This window comes from Heptranchias perlo, chromosome 7 (assembly GCF_035084215.1).
Source record: "Heptranchias perlo isolate sHepPer1 chromosome 7, sHepPer1.hap1, whole genome shotgun sequence".
NCBI lineage: Eukaryota > Metazoa > Chordata > Chondrichthyes > Hexanchiformes > Hexanchidae > Heptranchias > Heptranchias perlo.
The window spans coordinates 52,562,173-52,577,877 of NC_090331.1; the positions used below are offsets into that span (position 1 = coordinate 52,562,173).

The 15,705-nt window shown below is 38.4% G+C and overlaps 1 protein-coding gene across 2 annotated transcripts in view; it reads left to right on the forward strand.

Annotated features, from left to right (window-relative positions):
- The window catches only part of rapgef4a (Rap guanine nucleotide exchange factor 4a), a 243,012-nt gene that overhangs the window by 175,257 nt on the left and 52,050 nt on the right, over window positions 1-15,705 (forward strand). For both annotated transcript variants that reach the window (XM_067987555.1, XM_067987554.1), the window contains 10 exons: window positions 398-519; window positions 1,997-2,180; window positions 4,878-4,962; window positions 6,459-6,519; window positions 7,285-7,361; window positions 7,787-7,933; window positions 9,680-9,795; window positions 10,426-10,514; window positions 11,783-11,873; window positions 12,703-12,853. In XM_067987555.1, the coding sequence (XP_067843656.1) occupies window positions 398-519; window positions 1,997-2,180; window positions 4,878-4,962; window positions 6,459-6,519; window positions 7,285-7,361; window positions 7,787-7,933; window positions 9,680-9,795; window positions 10,426-10,514; window positions 11,783-11,873; window positions 12,703-12,853 (1,123 nt within the window). The remainder of the gene's footprint in view (window positions 1-397; window positions 520-1,996; window positions 2,181-4,877; window positions 4,963-6,458; window positions 6,520-7,284; window positions 7,362-7,786; window positions 7,934-9,679; window positions 9,796-10,425; window positions 10,515-11,782; window positions 11,874-12,702; window positions 12,854-15,705) is intronic.

A 15,705-nucleotide genomic window follows, 5' to 3' on the forward strand; every position in this document is an offset into this window, starting at 1 on the left:
TTTAAATAGGCAAAACATTTTTATGTAGTTCATTAATAGGAACTAAACATTCTGCTCCTAACAAAATATATTGAAGTACTACATTGTTAATATCTTTCCATATTTCTAAACAAGACTGTTTAGAAATTAATTAAAAGCACTCTTGAGATAAAGAAAAACTGGCAACCCACTATTGATTTAAAAGTGGGATAATTGCAAATGTAAAGTTGTGTTGGTTCTTGTTTCCACCAATGGGAATAATTTAGACTTAGTTTTTCTGAAACTAGGCTGCAGAAATAGTGGCTAATGATCGTCTTGATTATGGCCTTTTAATTTTAAAGGCTATTTTAATTTATAGAGTTTATTTTTTGAATGGTTTATCTTCGATAATTTCTTAAAGATGTTCTCCTTTTGCTAGACAATGCTGTGTTGGCACAGAATTAGTGGACTGGATGATACAGCAGACTCCTTGTGTCCATTCCCGCACACAGGCTGTAGGCATGTGGCAGGTACTGCTTGAGGAAGGAGTCATGAACCATGGTAAAAACTATTATCAGTTTTAATAAATACTTTATCATTAGTGTACAGTTAATTTTTTTATATATATAATATAACAATTCAGTTACAGTCCACTTTCTTAGGTAATAATAGGCTTTTTTAGGAGGTTTAAAGTCAAATGTACCATATTGTGTAAATAAAATTTTTGCCTCCAATAATTCCACAAATTCATATTAACAAATTTTAGAAATATATTTTTAAAACTCTAATGCACCCATTCAAAATGGATTTTGAACAGAGAAACGTGAAATTCTGGTGCAAAACCTGGAAAATGCAACAGGTATTCATGTAAATATTTTTGCTTATTTAATAAGGCTTTGACATGAAATGTGTGCAAGCACTTTAGCACACAATGTACAGCCGGATAGGGGCCCAGATGAGTGAAACAGCCTGGACATGCACCCATAGTGATGCAGGCGCCTGCTGGCCACATGTAAATTTGGTGCCCTCTCAGTAATCCTACAAACTCCAGTAGAATTGGTGCTGAGGGCACTGGTGGGTATGACCTCAGTGTCATCAGTGGGATCATGCTCTATGGTTTCTTGGGGCCTATATTTGGAAGTGGGCAGAACTATAGCAGATGAAATTCAATGCAGATAAGTATAAGCTGTTACACATAGAAGAAAAAATTGGGACATATTTAAAGAATGGTGTTGAACTAGGAGGTGAAGAGGCAGAGTCAGATTTGGGAATGGTATCAGGCTCAATACTGACCATGTCTGGTCATTGCAGAGCAGTAATCAACAAAGCAAATGTTGAGCCATATTACTAAATCAGTAGAGTACAATTCTGAGGGTGTCAGGCTGAAGCTGCATATAGTACTCTAATCAAGCTGCACTTTATTGCTGCATTCAGTTATCACTAAAGCATGAAGGAAACATACAAACCCTGGAAGTCAAAGAGGCTGATCCCAGTGTCAAAGAGCTGAGTAATGAAGACAGGTTAGAAAAACTTGGACTTTTAAGCTTTTAAAGGAAGCTGGTGAGAAGGAACCTTTTAGAGGTACATTCAATAATAAAAGGAATAGAAAAGATTAATCCAGAGCACTACTTTATGTTTAAACAATGATTAAACTATGACTGCAGGACAAGGGGACATGGGTACAAACTGGTAAGAGGCATGTTCAAGATTGATATGGAACATTTCATGCAAAGAGTGATTAATACCTGGAACAATTTTCAGGGTAGATCAGTGGAGGCAAAAAAAAACTTTCTAGTCATTCAAGTGGACATTAGTTATTGTGATGAATCTGTTATTTTCTAGGATGAACTAGATGTGTTGAATGACCACCTTCATCTGTACTGATCTTTGTGATGGTACTTCTGGCACCAAAAATTAGATTTTAAAAAAAAATTAGTTCTTTTGGTACTCAGTTTTGGTATTCATTATTTTAAAATAGATAACTGTGACTAAGAGCCAGATTTAAGTTCTAACTTTTTTTAAACCATTGCTATCCTAGTGGACCAAGAACATCATTTCCAGGACAAGTACCTGTTTTATCGTTTCCTGGATGATGAGCAGGAGGACGTCCTTGCACCCACAGATGAGGAGAAAAAAGAATGCGAGGAGGAGCTACAGGAAACCATGCTTCTACTTTCTCAGATTGGGCCAGATGCCCATATGAGAATGATTTTACGAAAACAGTGAGTAAAATAAAATAAATTATGCCAATTCTTAATAGGTAGGTTGGAATTTGAAGCTCTTTGTGGCAATGCTAGAGTTCCACAAGGCTGCTTTGATCACCTGATTTCCTATTTCAGATTCAGAACATAGTCATTTATCTCAATCAGAAAAATCTTGCATTTGTCATAAAAGTACTTAACAGTTAAGTGCAGATCATGTTTATCTGGGAAGCTTTTGAGGCACCACTGGTTTACAACATTATCCATGTTGGAGGGACAAAGTCTCTAATTTTGCCAAGTTCACAGCTCATCAAATGATACATCCATATCGCCCAATAACCCCTTTCAGTTTTCCATCTTTAATGCCTTGACTTTTCAAACAAGCTTTGCAGTTATCATACAAATTCACACAGTGTCTTAATAATTTGGAAAGCATGGTATATTCAAAATATTTATTGTAAATAGTACTAAATCACCTGATGAAATACATATTGATCTGTTTTTATGTTTTTTTTTAAAACTTGCACGTTAACAAGTTAAACCAAATTAAGTTTTGAGATTGCGGAATAAGGACAGTCACTTCATGCATTAAATGGCTTTTTAATTTGCCTCTGAAGCAGGAACAGTAGGGAAGTGTTTCCATTGTCATATGGATTAAGAATGGTTATTAACCAATAGGATGTAAATTGGGCCGTGTAGCGCCCATTTTGTAGGTGCTACGCAGCCAAAATGGCGCCCAGAATGCGCGCACACTTCTGGCATGACGTGCGCCACACGCCATCTTGGTTAGAGGCATTTGCACACATGCAGATAACGAATGCCGGCAGCAGGTAAAGTGGGGAGAATATGCAGTAGATCAGTGTGCAATGCTGATTTAAAGGGACAGATGTGATTTTGGAACTCAACGCTCCAGCCAACGCACTGTCTTAACCTCGCACAGCTGAACAGGCCGTAAACAGCATGGAGGATCCCTCACCAGCACTATTTAAAGGGATCATGCAGGAGTTACAGGTTAGTTGCTGTATCATTTGCTTCTGGCTGCTAATGCATTTGTACCTGTTTCGGAGGTCTCCTATACTTGAATACTAGGTGGATTAAATTCAATAACTCCTGAATCCGGGCGCGGGGTTCGCGGTGTGCGATTAACCCATGCCCGGTCGTTCCGATGCAGCCAGCATGTGAGATTCATGCTGCCTGGCCATTTACCTGTTTCCCGTGTGAGCAGCCAGGCCTAGCTGCACTGTTGAGTGACTTCTCACCAGCAGAGGGGCCCAATGCCACATGAGTGTCTCGTACCTCTTAAAGGCAGCCTGTATCTCTTAAAGGCAGCCTGCACCTCTTATGTGCAAAATGTAAGATATGGGTCCGCACAGAGTATGAATAGAGATCAGACATCGCACGTGTAAAACAGATGCAGGTCCTGTCCCTATGTTTACAACTGTTGAGTTATGTTTAAGCGTTGAATAAAGGTTGCGCACTACTAAGTCTCGTAACCTCCAATCTGCATGCCAGACCTCACCAATCTGATCTGAGTTTGTACCAGGCCTGCGAGAGAGTGTGCACCAAGATTCTCTGCTGCTGCACTTAGAGGCCTTGGTGCAGGAGGTGGACAGAAGGAGGGACATCCTATATCCACAGGGGGGCAAAAGGCTCTCCAGGTATATGCTCAAGAGTCAGTGGGAGGCATCGGGGATGAAATCAATGCCAGGCGCATAGCACCACAAACATGGATGCATTGCAGGAAGAAGTTCAATGCTTTGACATGAGTGGTCAATGTGAATGAGCTCCTCTGTCACATGGCATCTCCTACCAACTGCACCACTAGCCGCATGCACTGCTCCACACACTACACCCCCCATCACCCACCTACCAACAAACTCTTTCAATCAGTACTCAATTCTTCCAATCAGACGCTTCCTCTCACCCTTACACATTGGGCCAAGTACAGGCAATTGGGACCAGCTTAGTGGTATAAACTGGGCGACATGGACATGTTGGGCCGAAGGGCCTGTTTCCATGTTGTAAACTTCTATGATTCTATTACCATTGTTGCAAGCCACACACTCACAAGTCTCAGGCCACACACACTGGCAGCTATTCAATCATGACAGGCACATCACCCAAACATCCTGCAGGACACCCACCGACACACGTCCCACCTTCTGTCCACCTCCTGCACCAAGGCCTCTAGTGTGTCAGCAGAAAACCTTGGTGCACGCTCTCTCGCAGGCCAGGTACAAACTCAGATCGGCAGATTGTTGAGGCCTGGCGTACAGATTGGAGGATGTGGGATTTAGTAGTGCGCAACCTTTATTCAATGTTTTAACACAACTCAACAGTTGTAAACATAGGGTTAGTACCTGCATCTGTGTTTTATGTGTGCAATATCTGATCTCCATTCAGACTCCGTGCAGACCTGTATCTTTATATTTTGCAAATAAAAGGTGCAGGCTGCATTTAAGTGGTGCTAGCCACTCATGATGTCAGGGCCCCCTGCTGGTGAGTAGCCACTCAACATCGCAGCTAGGCTTAGCTGCACGCAGCAATCGGGTAAATCACCAGGCAGTACAAATGTTACATGCTGCCTGCATCTCAACGACCGGGTGTAGGTTAATCGGCATCGCGACCCTCACGCCTGGTTTTGGGGGTTATCCAATATATCCCCCAATGTGTTTTCGAATGAATTTACTCTTTGTATTCTTTTTGTCTAATTCACAGGCCAGGCCAGAGGACAGTAGATGATTTAGAAATCATATATGAAGAGTTGTTACATATTAAAGCCTTGTCTCACCTTTCTACCACAGTAAGCCTCCTTCCTTTAATTCCATATTGTACTTTGTAACATAATCTGAGTTTAAATGTAAAAGTTAGGATGGCTCTGTAACTGATACTCAGTTGGACTTGGGTGTTACAACTTGCAAGTAGCCACATTCAATTTAAATTGTTTTGGGGTCAGGTAGAATCGTGATTAAACACCATCTCCAACTCTCAATCATGTGTGAGAGAGATAGAGATCAGTCCAATAATCTACTCCCACCTGAAAATCGTTGCTATTTACGACGTACAGCTCCCAATCTGTTTTTTGCACTTTCAGGTGTGTGTGTGTGTGTGTGTGTGTATATGTCTTCTCTTTCTCATTCTGTCTCTTTTTTCTCTCTCATTCTTTCTCTTTCCTTCTTTCTGTAGTCTGTTATGGAGATGTACTTGGTCTTAGCAGCCCTGTGTGAACTTCTAAAGGGCTGTTTTCAGTTGGTCCAAGTGGACCTAGGCCTGACAGCAGCCCTCTCCCCGATTCCCAGGCAGTCACATTAAATGAGGTGAGCACTACGAACAGAAAAGGGCCCATCATTCTCAGCAGGGCTAATGACCAGCTCCTGCTCCCAGCAATGCTGCTTTTCCTCACCAGTCAGGACCTGCCTTAGGAATCAATGGCTGTGTATTTTCTGAATGAAAGAAGGAGCAGTGCTGCTGGAAGTGGGAAGTGTATGTTATCCGGCTCCATTCCCACTGCGACAGCCAGCAGCTTTATCTTTCTGTTTCTTTCCCTGCTGATTTCTGCAAGCTGGTTTTTAAGAGTAAATTTGTTTTAATCAGGAATGCATCTTAGTTCATTTTGAGGTTGGGAAGAGGCCCAAATTCAGCCCATGGACAAGTGGTTTGACACCCCTGGAATATTGCATTTATTGAAGCTTTGTCTTTTGCAGCCCTCTGTCCGCCCACCCCCGACCACCAAATCACATCTTGACTACTGCTCCAGGATTAAACTAGAAGAAAATGAAAATCGATTTTATAATATAGATGAAACTTCAATGCTCCCAGCCCCGGTTCCCCTGAATTCCTCACAGTTCTCCCACTGTCCTCTACTACACACCCACATGCCAGCCCTCTATCCAAACTCTGCCACATCCCAGCATATTTAAGTACTCTCTTTCCCCCCCACCCCGACCCATAGCAATATCATAACCTCTGATTCACTGTAAACAAAGCCACAGGAGAGCTACTTATGATTTAGCAGGGTCCCAAGTAATGTCATCTTCAGATAAAACCGCATTTGTTTTATTTTTTTATGTCTATATTTTAAACTTGTTAAGAGGATCTATGAATAAAGTACTTTTAGAAAGATGGGTCAATTTGTACAATTTATTTTTTATGAAGTATCATAGCTTTTTGTTATTGAAGTGGTTAATGTTATAATAAATCAGCTTAATAAAACTAGTGCTTGTTTGGAGTTTGAGACTTTCAGTGCTGGATTCTTATCAAACCTTTCAAAAGTTTTTTTTTATCTTTGTTCTTTTCTAGGTGAAGCGAGAACTTGCTGGTGTTTTGATATTTGAATCTCATGCCAAAGAGGGGACAGTGTGTAAGTACAGAACCGGTTCAAAGAGCTTTAAGGTAGTAAATATTAGACCTGTCTCTGCTAGGAAAGTACAAATAAATTTCACTTGGTCTTGGCTAAGTTTAAAAAGTCTTACAAGGAAAATAACTGAGGTGATCACCAAATATTGAAGGAATTCACTGGAATATCAGACTGCGAGATGTGATATAACTGTGTGGTCGTCGAATCTTATTGTAAACATGTTTGAAGAATGACATCAATCCAACATTGATATTACATACATTTCAAAATGTAATTAGTAGCCTCAAGAAGAAGAGATAAGTGCATATGTGATTAAGCATTGACATATGCTGATTCATCAGCAGAGGGAATAAGTATAGCATATTTTCCTGCAGTTTATTGTCTTGTTTTTAATTACAACTGCAGAGAAGACATTCACTTCGGGAATAATAAAACCACACAGATCTTATACTATAAGCTATATTTTCTTACATTCACTAATGTAATTATAAAATGGGGAACACTACTTTATAATCATATCTACTTTATATCTAAAATTCTCAAATTGAAGAAACTGTACCCTACTCTTTGTCACTTTATTACTAACATAATTTGAACAGCGCAGTTGAGTTTCTGTAAACAGAAAAGAGAGCCAATCTTGCAAGAGTACTTCACTTACACATAATTTTTAGTACCGTATAATAAAAGTGAACTGCCTTTACAGAATTCAAATTCTTTATTCAGTTTTGTGCAGCTGAAATAGGATGATTGTTGCTTTCTTATTTACAGTGTTTAATCAAGGAGAAGAGGGCACTTCATGGTACATTATCCTCAAGGGTTCAGTGAATGTTGTTATCTATGGCAAGGTACGACTTTCAACTAATCAACTTTTATAGAGCGTGTGCGGAATCACAGACCCACACAATTATGATTCTAAGAATATTGAAACAAAATTCAGTGGTACTAACAATCATCAAGGTCACTTAATTTGTTTCTGTGATTATTATATTCTGAATTTTCTTATCTATTAAAACTGAAAAGATGTATACAATCTTGATCATGCCCATCTTGTATATAATTAACTGTAGTAGATTTATAATTTTGATTCCCTGCAGTATTTAAAATGCAAACAGACCAAATATTTTTCACAGATTTTACTGGGTATTTAAGGCATCCTTTCATTAAGTTTAAAAGGAATTTAGGAAATAAATATATTCTTATTGTAGGCAATAACTCTAAATTTTTAAAAGTTGTTTGGTGTGAATGACTTTAATCTGTTTTAATACTACAGGGAGTAGTCTGTACATTACATGAAGGGGATGATTTTGGGAAGTTGGCTCTGGTGAACAATGCTCCAAGAGCAGCCTCCATAGTGCTCCGTGAAGATAACTGTCATTTTCTACGGGTGGATAAAGAAGATTTTAACAGAATCCTTCGAGTAAGTGGCTTTCTGGTACAAGCAGGAATGCAGAATCCTATTGGCAAAAAAGTTGTTGGTTTTTGTAAAGCCCCTGCCAAAAGTGTCATGTGGTATTTGGTAAATATAGTCACTGTTTTCAGAACCTGTTCTGTAAGGTACAGATAATAATTCTTATCCATGAAGTTACTTAATTTTTGTACTGAAATTATTGTGGATGGAATGCCCCACTTTATTTTTAAAATATTTTTGCTGGATGTTATGCATCCTGGTTTAAAGGGGCCATGTGATTTACTTTTGGCATATGGCTTCTAACAAGAAATTGTTGTGATGTTTGCCCTAAGTATAAGTAACAGGATTCATGTTTTGCTCAAATTTAAAAATCTCAAATTTTTGAAATAAAAATGTAGGTTATTGTAATGCTGTATTAAAGGCATAATGGGATAGCACAGCTGTTTGGAGTCCTGACAACACTGGGAAGAGATTGGTTCAATCATTTTTTTTTAAAGAACTTTCAATATCTATTTGGAAAAGTGAACAAAATGTTCAGACAGGACTGGATGTCAAATAACTGAATTGTTAATGACTTTATGACATAAAGCATCTGCAATGTTTTACAAATATATAGTGAATACCAGAAAATTTAGATTTAAGAAGAATTTGTCAGTGGAGACCCTAGCACCATAATTAGTTTAAAGTGGACACCAAATATACTTGAACTAAAAGCAGAAGCAAAATTGATGACACTTTTATAATGTCAATGGAAAAGAAAATTAAGTGGTTTCTGAAATGGGCACCCGACCCACAACGCCGAGTTTACACTCTAGCAGTAAGTTGAAAATTACCTCCATTGTATTTAGAAATCTGAATTGGCCACTCCATTATAACAATGCAGAAATCTTGCAAACTTAAAATATATGACTTACAAGATAAACATAAAAGTATCCATCTATGGTGTTGCCTGTTACAATTTTTGCTGGAGTTGTGGCAAACATTGTTTTTGAAGTGTGGTAAACGCCACGTTGATTTTTCTAGTGCTCTTTTGACTTGTAAAATCTAATACACAAGAACTTAATTATTCAATTACTTTCTGTGCTTCATAAGTGATCATTTGCTGTGGTATGGGACTTTAGGGATTAAAAGTGGCATACCAGAGTCTTTCCCACCTACGTTTGTATCTATGATGGCATGAAATAACTTTAATGTATTAGTCACATAATATGCTGCAGTTTGTGACATTAAGTAAATGGCAAGTCCACAGCTCTCTGAAGAGTGATTCATGCTGATCATTATCTGCAGCAGGATTCCTGCAGAGATTTTCATTATTGTCTGCTCTATAAATTCTCATCGTCTATGATAAATACAAAGCAATCCTTTTAGAAGGGTGGAGTGAGCTGAATTAAAAACCTTTAAACGCTTTCCATCAGTGAAAAATTACCAGAGTTTAGAACATATTTAAACATTTAAAGGCTAACCTGTAGCGTCACCTTTATCATTGAGCTTAAATAAATCAAATGCATTGTACTGAAAGCAGCAGTTAAAGGCACTTCAAATTACAGTATTAGACAATTGTATAGAATTTTGCCTCTGTCTGAAGTGAATGCTAAGTAATAGAGTAGCAAGCTACTCAGAAATGATCAATACTAAAAGGCCCAAAATGATCATTTAAATCGGTCAGTGAGTAGATACTTTTTAGTTGAACAAATTGGGTTTCATTTTGACAGTTCTTTTTTCCTTCCCCCCCTCCCTCCGCACTTTGCATTTTAGGATGTTGAAGCCAATACAGTGAGACTTAAAGAACATGGACAAGACGTGTTGGTTTTGGAGAAGGTCCCAATGGGTAGTAGAGCTTCCAATCAGGGAAGTGCACAGACACAATACAAGTAGGTTTCCCATACCATTACACTTTCTGACACTTGGGTTCTAATAAGGGTAATGTGGGATGGCTTGTTCAAGCAACAATGTGTGATGCTGTAGAGGTGTGAGAAACAGTTTCAATTCATCACTGTCTCAATTTCACCTTTGTCGTGGGAAGGGAGGAGGAACCTTGCAGTGAGAGTGAAGTAAAGGTAGAATAAAAAAGAACAATTTTTTTTTACCATGCCACTCCAAACCATTTGGACACAAAATAACATTGGTTGTGGCCTTTGAGTGGGATAACTGCAATCAGTGTGTAATAGAAGGATTTCATTCCATCAAAAATGATTAAATATGGTAAATTATTATGTTGAATTTGACATCTTGCCCTTTTCACCTAGACCAGGATTTTCCAATCATTGTTTTGAATTAGCTATTACTTATGAAGTCATTATAGTAGTAACCAGTTTTATACTGTACTAACAGATTAAATTCAGATAATTACTGTCTAAGTCAACATCTTGATTTTAAGGATTCCTTTCTTTAATGATCTTGATAATCTGTTTAGTCCTTTTAAGGGGAAGTTAATTAGAAAGTCCACAGTAATTTAAAGTATATTTTCTGTGATTAATCAAATCATCCTTTCATCTCTCCAGATACACTGTGATGTCAGGAACTCCTGAAAAAATATTAGAACACTTTCTGGAAACTATACGCCTTGATTTACCTGCTAATGAAACAACAGGTTCGATCTTTAATGTAAAGAATATATTCATTTCACAGTTTACAAGTTGCTGCTTTGCAATCCCACCTTAATGTAGGGATATGGTTAGGATTTCTGATTTTCTTCATATCATAATTACGTGGAGGTAAATTTTATGATTAAATAAGTTAAAGTCCATTGTTGTATGGAAATTGCTGTGTCTGTTTTAAACAAAACACTAAAACTATCATTTTTTTCTTTCTGTCTGAATTCTCATTCTTTTCATTTATTAATTTAGATCTTTCATCAAGGTAATAGATTATTTTTTGTTTGAATGATATGTTCCACATATCTAACTTAAGTACTGTGGATGCTCTGTGCATTAGCATCAGTTTAGCTCAGTTGGTAGTAGTCTTGCTTATGAGGCAGAAGGTTGTAGGTCATCTTTCCTAATGTCTCCTTCTTTGGCATGGTATCAATTTTTGTCTGATTGCACTCCTGTCAAGCACCTTGGGATGTTTTAGTATGTTGAAGGTGCTATATAAATGCAAGTTGTTATATATATCAGGGTCCCATGTACATCATAGGATTCCAATTTGCATTTATTAATGAGGGTCCCACCAGTCTGCCACTAAAACTAGTGATGTTAAACTGGGGAATCGTTGGGAACAGAGTGGGAAATGGGTCTGTTCCACTTTAACTGCTCCCCTGCTCCTTTCCCCACCAATCGGGGAGAGTTAAAATTCCTCCTTGACTGTATTTTTCAGAGGTTAATACATGATATTTAAAACCAATTTAATTTTTGTCTTCCCCAGTGACCATGTACCACAGCATTCCAGAGGGTCAATGCCAGACAGATTGATTTAATAAGTGCTGAGGTTATTCATATAAATCAGCTCAATTTTGCTCCCTAGCTGCTTAAAATCCAAGGGCCTGATTCCAATCTGTTCACACCTGCATGGAATTGAATTTTTGTGAAAGTTTACAGTTTTGATACACAATTCTAACGTGTTAATTGAATCACATGTAGATCTGCTGTGCAGCTGTGCACTGATCAGAATTGACTCCTTGTGCAAGAACCATGATATAGACAATTTTCGCAGGGCAAGAGATGAGAATTTAAAACGGAGGTACAGAAGGTCTCACAACATACTATAGAATCAAAGAGTGTATCCTCAATGCTGCTAAATTATTTTAATAAATTAAATTTTCAGGATGAGTGGAGTTGTTTTCCAGATAGGGTTCCATGATTTCACTTATTTTCAAAAGAAGATTGGTAATGAAAACTTTCTTTCATTTTTGGTTTTCAGTTTTTTTGACAGATCCATTCCTTGATGACTTTGTTCTGATGCACTGCATTTTTATGCAAAACAGCCAGCTTTTCCTAGCCTTAATGGCTCAATATCCTTTTTTTGTGTTCTTTCAAAATGTATTCTAATTCTTCAGGTACTCTTCCCATGGATTATAACAGTAATTGTTCAAAATAGAGTACTTTGCAGGATTTTTAAAAATATATATTGATGACAGTCATAGTTATTACTCAAATGCTTGATTGAGACATTAAATTTGCAGAAAAGAATAAGAATTACAGGTGAGTGCTGTGCACAAAATATCTGTATGAGCCTTTGATTCTGACAATTATGTACAAGCTCTCAGCATAATTGCAGCACCAAAAATAGACTTCAATGCAAGTGTTAACCCATTCTATACAGGAACCATTTAGCAGCTCAAGTCTCTTGAACCTGTTTTCTGTATTATCTATTTGAAATCAGAAATGGATTTTCTTCCTGCCGATTGGTGACCTGGTTAAACCTGGAGGAATATATTACAGGGGAAGGTTAAATGCAAATGTCATTTGACACTGCGATTCAAAGTCTTGTCCTACAATCAAGAATACAATACTCTGGTATTGTACCTACCAGGCCTGCACAGACATTATTTTTCATTTATGAATATCTATTCACCTGTGTACTCAAGTCATCTTGACATAAGGCTGATTATTGTTTGCTTTGTTTTGTTTTCTAGAAAGAGAGGCAAATAAGTAAGACACATTTGTGTTTATAAAGTGCAGAATTCAAATTATCTCGTGTTCTTTTAAAAGCCTTTTAAAATAGCAATGATAGTTCTCCAGAGAAAAGTTCAGATCCATCTGATTTTGAGCCAGGGGCCAAGTTGATGGTTTTACGAACATCTTTTATAGATGATGTGAATTTCCTTAACACATGCGCACTTACCATGCAGAAGCATCGCAAGGCACAGAGCAGGAGAAAATGGACTATGCTCTCAATAACAAGAGACGGGTCATCCGCCTTGTCCTACACTGGACAAATGTATATGCAGATCTCTTACAGCAGGAAGAAACTGCTGTAGCGTTTCTAGAAGTGAGTGATGAAACCTGAGATAAATGCAGCTACAACATTTATATCATCATAGCACTGCATTCAATTTCTGATAAATAACATTTTGTATCAGGTTATTCACATATTAGGAGTTTCATAATAACATTAATAACAACTTTCATAATTTTATTTCTAGTATTTCGATAGATTGTAGAAACAATGTCAAATTATATGGAAAGCATGTTTCCTATCTCTATTTCTGTCCAGCATGCTGAAGAGATCATGGGGTAATTTTCAACTTACTGGCATAGTGTAAAACCGGAGTTGCTGATTGGGCACCTGCAATAGAAACCACCCAATTTTCCTTTCCATTGATGGTTTCTTAAGAACTGAAGGAATACAGTGACATTAATAAAGTACTCATAATTATAGTTTTTTAAATCTATTACAGATAGAGAATGAGTGAACTAACTGCCATTTTTCCCCCAACTCCTCACTCAACATTTCTGTGGAGGTCACCGTTCCCTCTTTTGTATTTAAAATGACTGCATTTACAGTGCACGTTAATAAAACAAAACTGCGTGAATACCACATATCCTTTAGAAAAGAGGAAAAATCTCACTTCAGACCTTATGTTGAATCTTCTTAAGGGAAGATATGAATCCCTTTTTACAAGGTCACTTATGTGTCAAATATCTTGATGTCACAAATGGAAGAATGAGTCTGTATGATGCACAAGGGAGAGGAATCAAGTGCTTCCACACAGGAAAGCAGGAAAAATCAAAGGGAGAAGCACCTCAGGCAATTATTGCCTTCCTTCTAGTGACTAATTTCAGAATAGCATTGGTAGAGAAGTTGTTCTCCCAGCAAAGGATGGTTTAGGTCACAGATGCAATGCAAGACGGTCAGTACAATCTTAAGTGTTACACTTGACATAGTATTCCTGATTCAATCATTCTTGTAGATCTTTACTTTGCAAACACCAGGTCCTACACCACACAAAAGCTATAATGGCTCTCTTCCCCCAGGTTATTCGTAAGAGATGCAATGCTGTTATATCTACAATAGCAACTCTTTACAGGTACGATGTGGAGATGCCGGTACAGCAGCCACCACTTTATGGTTCCAAGCCATTAACAGCAGATGCTCCTCCTTCGACCCCTACAGCCAATAGTTCCCTCTATCTGCAATTTGTACTCTTGTGCAATAACTAGTCCAACTGATGTTTATAGAAACTAATTTGATTTAGGTTATCTTTAAACTAAATAACTAAGGACCTTGTTTTGAGTTGTCTTTGAGATATAATTGTAAAGGAGTGCAGCTGAAGTTGTATATTAAAGAAAAGCCCAGAAAACCAGTATACATACAAGAATCTCACTTTTTTGCCTTAGAACCATTTAGCTACTTTTTTTCCTTGTCTTTATTAGAAAATGTAATTGGCAACTTCAGCGCTTCCTAACAGCTGGCATCAAGAAGCTAAGGAAACGGCCATAGCTACTCTCCTGTCCTTACGCCCAACATGAGCAAAGTTTAAATTCCAAAACATTCTAGAAATATCTTTGTTTCACACTTTTAATGTCCTTTTCTCTTTTTTTCTTCTTCTCTGCCTATAAACTCTGAGTTCTACGATTGGTAAAGTGTGTGTGTGAAACCTGCAATCCTATAATGGGTTAGCCATCTAGCACATACATAGTTAAACTAATAGGAAACTGTAATATCTTGAAACTGTAATTTTTGTTTGATTTGCATTTGCTTTACAGGTTAATCTCAGAAGTTGTACGTATGTCTGTTTTTAGTGAGAAGAAGGGTAAAAATATAGCCAACTGATTTTTAAAGAATCTGGTTAGCCATAGCCTTTTGAAAAATCACAGGGAATGAGAACACTGCTTAAGAAAAACTATTGTAAACAATTTTACAACACCAAGTTATAGTCCAACGATTTTATTTTTAATCCCACAAGCTTTTGGGGGCTTTCCCCTTCCTCAGGCGGTATGGAAGTGACAATTTCGAATCCTTCGCATTTTAAGATCACATAACAAAGCCTGGTGATTACTGCCCGTTGCCAAGGCAATCATAGTGAGCAGACAGAAAGGTGTCATCTAAAAGGCCACTGAATATACAACCCCCCGAAAAAAAAGGAAAAAAAAAAGAGAGACAGAACGAAGACAGTCAATGACCCGTTATATTAAAAACAGATAACATTTGTTCGCTGGTGGGGTTACGTGTAGTGTGACATGAACCCAAGATCCCGGTTGAGGCCATCCTCATGGGTGCGGAACTTGGCTATTAATTTCTGCTCGACGATTTTGCGTTGTCGTGTGTCTCGAAGGCCGCCTTGGAGTATGTTTACCCGAAGGTCGGTGGCTGAATGTCCATGACTGCTGAAGTGTTCCCCGACAGGGAGAACCCTCCTGTTTGGCGATTGTTGCGCGGTGTCTGTTCATCCGTTGTCGCAGCGTCTGCATGGTCTCGCCAATGTACCATGAACCCAAGATCCCGGTTGAGGCCGTCCTCATGGGTGCGGAACTTGGCTATCAACTTCTGCTCGACGATTTTGCGTTGTCGTGTCTCGAAGGCCGCCTTGGAGAACGCTTACCGCCAAACAGACGAGGCAACGGAACTACACTGCCTACATGAAAACCAAGAGCAGGAAGCTTGAGAAACTCGGCATCACCACCAGCATCAACCAAGCCTCCCCCGGTACCACGGTTACAACCACAGGGAAGTCTATCATCAATTTGTCCGACCACACCCTTCAACCAGACGAAATCGAGGTTCTCAGCCGAGGGCTCAATTTCTGCCCCACCACCAAAATGGACCGCATCGGTCTCGCGGCGGACACAGAGGAATTCATCAGGAGAATGAGGCTCCGGGTATTCTACCACAAACCCCAA